We start from the raw sequence: 5,773 nt of genomic DNA on the forward strand, positions 1-5,773 counted from the left end.
AAAACGCTCAACTTAAAACGAAAGAAATCGCGCCAAAGTGGTGACCCCGACGTGAGTTTTTTATTAACGTTACAAGTGCGTGATTTTTGTTCGAGCGAGTTTTCGTGTACGCCAAAAAATGCTAGAGGATAAAGTGATTACGAATCCGCCTACCGCGAACCCCGCGTCTCAACCGGCCGCTATTGAAGCAATCCATACGCCTCGATTGAATCCACCCAGCATGGAAGACACCAACATAGAGACATATTTCATGTCGCTTGAATTTTGGTTCGCTGCTTCGGGAATAGGCGCATTGCACGATACGCGAAAGTACAACATCGTTATGGCACAGGTGCCTCCTAATAAACTGACTGAGTTAAGGTCAATCATCGATGGCACACCGACGATGGACAAGTACACATACATAAAGACCAAACTGATCGGTTATTTCGCAGACAGTCAGCAGCGGCGTTTGCAGCGCGTATTGTCCGATATGCCACTAGGTGATAAAAAACCAAGCCAGCTCTTGAACGAGATGAAGCGCGTTGCTGGCAACGCTCTTAACGAAACGGTGCTTATCGATCTTTGGGCATCCAGGCTACCGCCACATGCACAAGCGGCAGTGATCGCTTCTCGTGGTGACGCCGCCGACAAAACCACCATCGCTGACGCCATTGTCGAATCTTTGGAACTTAGGAGCATTAACGCCGTCGAACGAAAAAAATCAGCGATGGCGCCAGACCACGTGCCTGAAACCGCGGTCAACGACCCCATTTCTGATCTTCGAAAAGAGATAGCTGAATTATCCAGGCGCATTGAAAACGTGTTTCCCAACCGAAGGCATCGCGGACGATCGGTTTCCCGCGCCAGTTCACCAGGTAGACGCTCATTTAGTCGCAGGGATTTTTCGACTGGCCCGTGTTGGTTTCATCGCAAATTTGGTAGTGAAGCTCGAAAATGCCGAAAACCCTGCACCGCTCAAAGCTCTTCACCTTCACAATAGCGACGCTCTGCTGATGCTGCGGTGGAGATTGGCGAACTCACCACTACAGCCGCAATCTTTCGCCTAAGAATTGCCGATACAACCACGTCAATGCAATTTTTAATCGACACCGGCGCCGATGTGTCTGTGGTTCCGAAAGATTTGCTTTCAGCCGGAGTTAAACCATCTTCGATAAAACTGTTCGCCGCGAACGGATCGCCCATTAATGTATATGGTGAAGTTTTATTAAAAGTAAACCTCGGTCTTCGTCGTGAGTTCTTGTGGTCGTTCCTGATAGCCGATGTAACTTCCGGAATAATTGGTGCGGATTTTTTAGGCAATTTTGACCTACTGGTAGATATTAAACGAAAGCGTCTCATCGATAACACCACCCACCTCGAGTCGGTTGGATTCCTTGCGAAAAGTGAGCAGTGTTCGGTTAAAACTTTTCAGGCGGTTTCACCCTACGCCGAGTTGTTAGCCGAATGAAGCTTCTCTGATGAAGCTTGGGATATGCAGACCTTCTAGCAGCAGTTGGGCGAGCCCGCTTCACATGGTGAAAAAGGCGGACGGGTCCTGGCGACCATGCGGTGACTACCGCGCACTCAACGCTCAAACCATCCCGGATCGCTATCCCTTACCGTACCTGCAGGACTTCTCTACCATTCTAGAAGGTAAAACTATTTTTTCAAAAGTTGACTTGCAGAAGGCGTTCCATCAGGTGCGAATCCATCCCGAGGATATTGCTAAGACTGCCATCACGACACCCTTCGGATTGTTCGAGTTCTCGTTCATGACCTTTGGACTGCGCAACGCTGCGCAAACATTTCAACGTTTAATCCACGAGGTTGTGCGAGGGTTGGATTTCATATTCCCCTACATTGACGATCTATTCATCGCTTCATCATCACCCGAAGAGCATCGTGAACACTTGCGTCGATTGTTTGAAAGGCTCAAACAATATAATCTGGCGATAAATATTGCCAAGTGCGAATTCGGCCGTGATACTCTTGATTTTCTTGGCCACTCTGTATCTGCTGATGGTATCCGTCCCTTGCCAGACCGCGTGCGAGCTATTGCAGAATACAAGCGTCCTGCGACAGTGAAGGAATTAAAAAGGTTTTTGGCTATGCTAAATTTTTACCGTAGGTTCATGCCAAACGCGATCGAGCACCAGATTCCACTCCTTTCCATTATTACTGGCAACAAACGCAACGATCGATCCCCGTTGACCTGGAATGACACCACAACCGCAAGTTTCGAGCGCTGTAAGCAACAACTCGCCGATGCTACGCTGTTATCGCATCCCGTCAAATCTGCAGAGCTATCCCTTTGGGTCGATGCATCTGATATCGCCGCAGGGGCGGTTCTGCATCAAATCGTCGATGGAAACCCTCAACCACTCGGATTTTATTCGAAGAAATTCGATAAGGCGCAACTGCGGTATAGTACCTACGATCGCGAGCTGACAGCAATATAGGTATATATTGCGGCATTTCAAATACATGCTCGAAGGACGAAGCTGTCACATCTATACCGACCACAAACCCATCACATTTGCCTTCTGCCAGAAGCTTGACAAAGCCTCGGACCGTCAAGCTCGCCAGTTGGATGTGATTGGTCAGATCACAACGGACATCCGTCACATTGTGGGAAAGGACAACATCGTGGCTGACTTGCTCTCCCGCATCAATGCAGTAAAGTCAGTGCCATCCCTGGATTATGAAGCCCTAGCAGAGAGCCAAAAAGACGACCACGAGCTTCAAAATATCGTAGAAGGTAAACTGAATAGTTCGCTTAAACTAAAGTATTTTACCATTCCAGGCAGTACCAAACAACTATTATGTGACTGCACTGGTGATCGCATTCGGCCCTTTATAACGGAACGGTTCCGGCAAGCTGCGCTCCAGGCAACGCATAATTTATCTCATCCTGGCACGCGTGCAACGGCCAAATTAATGACGGAGCGATTTGTTTGGCCAATCATCCGCAAGGACAGTATCGCTTTCGCTAGGAGCTGCCTGCAATGCCAACGCTCGAAGATGACACGCCACATCCAATCGCCTGTATCCCGATACTCGGCTCCGGATAGTCGATTCTCACATATCAACATCGACATCGTTGGGCCCTTCCCCCCGAGTAAAGGTAACCGTTACTGTCTAACGGTCATCGACAGATTCACGCGTTGGCCAGAAGCGTTACCCATACCGGATATGACCGCGATCACAATTGCCGAAGCTCTGGTATCTGGATGGATATCTCGTTTTGGTGTTCCTTCCTTCATAACTTCCGACCAAGGACGCCAATTCGAGTCATCGCTGTTCGCTGAACTGACTCGTTTGCTCGGATCCAGCCACCTGCGCACGACTGCGTACCATCCACAATCGAATGGAATCATCGAACGATGGCATAGAACCCTTAAGTCGTCGATCCTTTGCCATGATACTGAACACTGGAGCGAGCACCTGCCGATGATCCTACTGGGACTGCGGTCGGCCTACAAGGAGGACATAAAAGCGTCGGCGGCCGAGATGGTATATGGTACAACGCTTCGAATACCGTCTGAGTTTTTCGTTAGCAACCCGACCAACCCGAACGAAGCTGAATTTGTCGCCAAACTTCGAAGGACTATGCGTGATCTTCGCCCCCAGCCGACTGCTTGGCATGGAAATCGGAACGTTTTCGTTCACCAGAACCTGCGGACGTGCAGAAATGTTTTCGTGCGGAATGATTCGGTACGACCATCTTTATCACCTCCATACGTAGGACCATTCGAGGTGGTTAGCCGAGCCTCAACGCTTGCCGAGTTCACGCTGAAAATCCGAGGCCGAACAGTCAACGTTTCGGTGGACCGTTTGAAACCTGCATTCGCGCTAGAGGACCAGCAAAACAACCCGGTACCAGCTGACACAACTCCTGTCATAAAATCCCCGACTAGAGTCACTCGTTCTGGACGACGAGTGATAATTCCCGAGAGGTTTCACTAAAAGGTAATCTAGTCTAGGAGGGGAGTACTGTGGCAGCCGTATCCATTTGTGCACCGTACTGTACCACACGATACACGATACACGACACGATACACGACACGATACACGACACGATGCATGATACACGACAGGATACACGATACACGATACACGCTACACACTACGCGCTAAATCTAACACTAATACAAATTCATAATTGTAAGGTAACGGTAATTGTAATAAAATAGTTTTAGTCTTATCTCGTATCTCGAACCGATCGATCTTAAAACGCTCAACTTAAAACGAAAGAAATCGCCCCAAATAGTGTACACCATGCGCACGAAGGAAGAAGTGTTTAATTGCTTCAATCTTTATAAAGCTATGGTTACTGCTAAGTTCGGTATTGGCATTTCACGTTTAGTGTGTGACAATGGCGGAGAATGCCGAATTCGATGAATACTGCAAACAGAAGGGTATCATGATGCAGTGTACAATTCCATATACACCGGAGCAAAATGGCGTGTCCGAGCGCATGAATCGTACGCTGGAAGAAAAGGCCATGTCGATGATGTTCACGTCAGGTATAGGCAAGAAGTTCTGGTGTGAGGCGGTGGAAAGTGCAGCATACCTAGTGAACAGGAGCTCAGCAAGTGCCATCATCGAAGGTAAAACACCCTATGAAATGTGGTAGGGTAGAAAACCGGACGTTTCGAAGATGGGAGTGTGGGGCAGTCCTGCATACTGCCATATACCGAAGGAGAATCGGAAGAAGTTGGACAAGAAGGCATGGAAAGGAATTTTTCTTGGGTACCATTGCAATGGGTATCGAATTTGGGACCCGAAGCGTGGCAACGTCATTGCCGCTCGAGATGTCATTATCGACGAGATTTGTGGTTCTCGAAAGTCAGTAGAACATGGAATGGAACAACAACAATGGAAGACTCGATTGTTGTGAGATCTTCAACAGCATCCGACTGTTCGACTGATCTTGTTAGAGAAGTACCGGAAGCAGAGGCTGGTGTGGAAATCGAAGCAGAGGCGGAGATGGACGAACCTGACTTGAACGTGACCGTCGAGGAATATGTTGATTGCGCAGATATTTTTGACGTCAACGAGGGTTCAGCAGGGGTGAACGAGCAGGCAGTATCTGGAACTGATAACAACGTTCGGAAACGTGTTGCTCCGTCTTGGCAGAATGATTATTTGATGAATTTTTCTGCTAGTGCTTTGAGTGCTGTTAGCTATGTCCAGAATTTTCCGGATACGGTTTCAGAGATGCGGAAGCGTGAAGATTGGGACCTGTGGAATGAGGCTATTAAGGAGGAAATGATGTCTCATAAGCTAAACAACACCTGGACCTTGTGTGAATTGCCCGCAGGTAGAAATCCGATCATCTGCAAATGGGATCATCTGCAAAGGGTGAAGGTGATGCTCCGGATAGGAATAAGGCTAGATTGGTGGCTCGCGGATTTACTCAGCGTTATGGCTATGCCTATGCTGAGACGTCTGCTGCAGTCACCAGACTGGATACCGTGAGGACTGTACTAGCTGTTGCAAACCAAGAACGTTTGCTTATTCAGCAACTCAACGTGAAGACAGCGTTTCTTAATGGAACACTTAAAGAAGAAATTTACATGGTTCCACCGAAAGGACTTGCCGTAGGATCGAAGAAACTTGTTTGCCGTCTGAATCGTGCCTTGTACGGACTTAAACAAGCTTCTCGTGCGTGGAACGAACGATTCCACCAGTTAGTTACCAGACTAGATTTCAAGCGCAGTGAAAACCACCAGTGTTTGTACGTGCGAATGGTGAACGACGAACGAATGATCCTAGTCCTCTATGTCGA

At 48.3% G+C, this 5,773-nt stretch overlaps 1 protein-coding gene across 1 annotated transcript; it reads left to right on the forward strand.

Moving 5' to 3' along the window:
* Positions 1-1,514: 1,514 nt before the first annotated feature.
* LOC118505517 (uncharacterized protein K02A2.6-like) lies at positions 1,515-4,021 on the forward strand. Its single transcript, XM_036041460.1, has 3 exons — positions 1,515-1,991; positions 2,533-2,740; positions 2,786-4,021. Exons 1-3 carry the CDS (start codon positions 1,515-1,517, stop codon positions 3,946-3,948), a joined length of 1,848 nt encoding a protein of 615 aa, XP_035897353.1. The 3' UTR covers positions 3,949-4,021.
* The last annotated feature ends 1,752 nt before the right edge of the window (positions 4,022-5,773 follow it).

The sequence above is a fragment of the Anopheles stephensi genome, chromosome X (genome assembly GCF_013141755.1).
Source record: "Anopheles stephensi strain Indian chromosome X, UCI_ANSTEP_V1.0, whole genome shotgun sequence".
NCBI classification, from domain to species: Eukaryota; Metazoa; Arthropoda; class Insecta; order Diptera; family Culicidae; genus Anopheles; species Anopheles stephensi.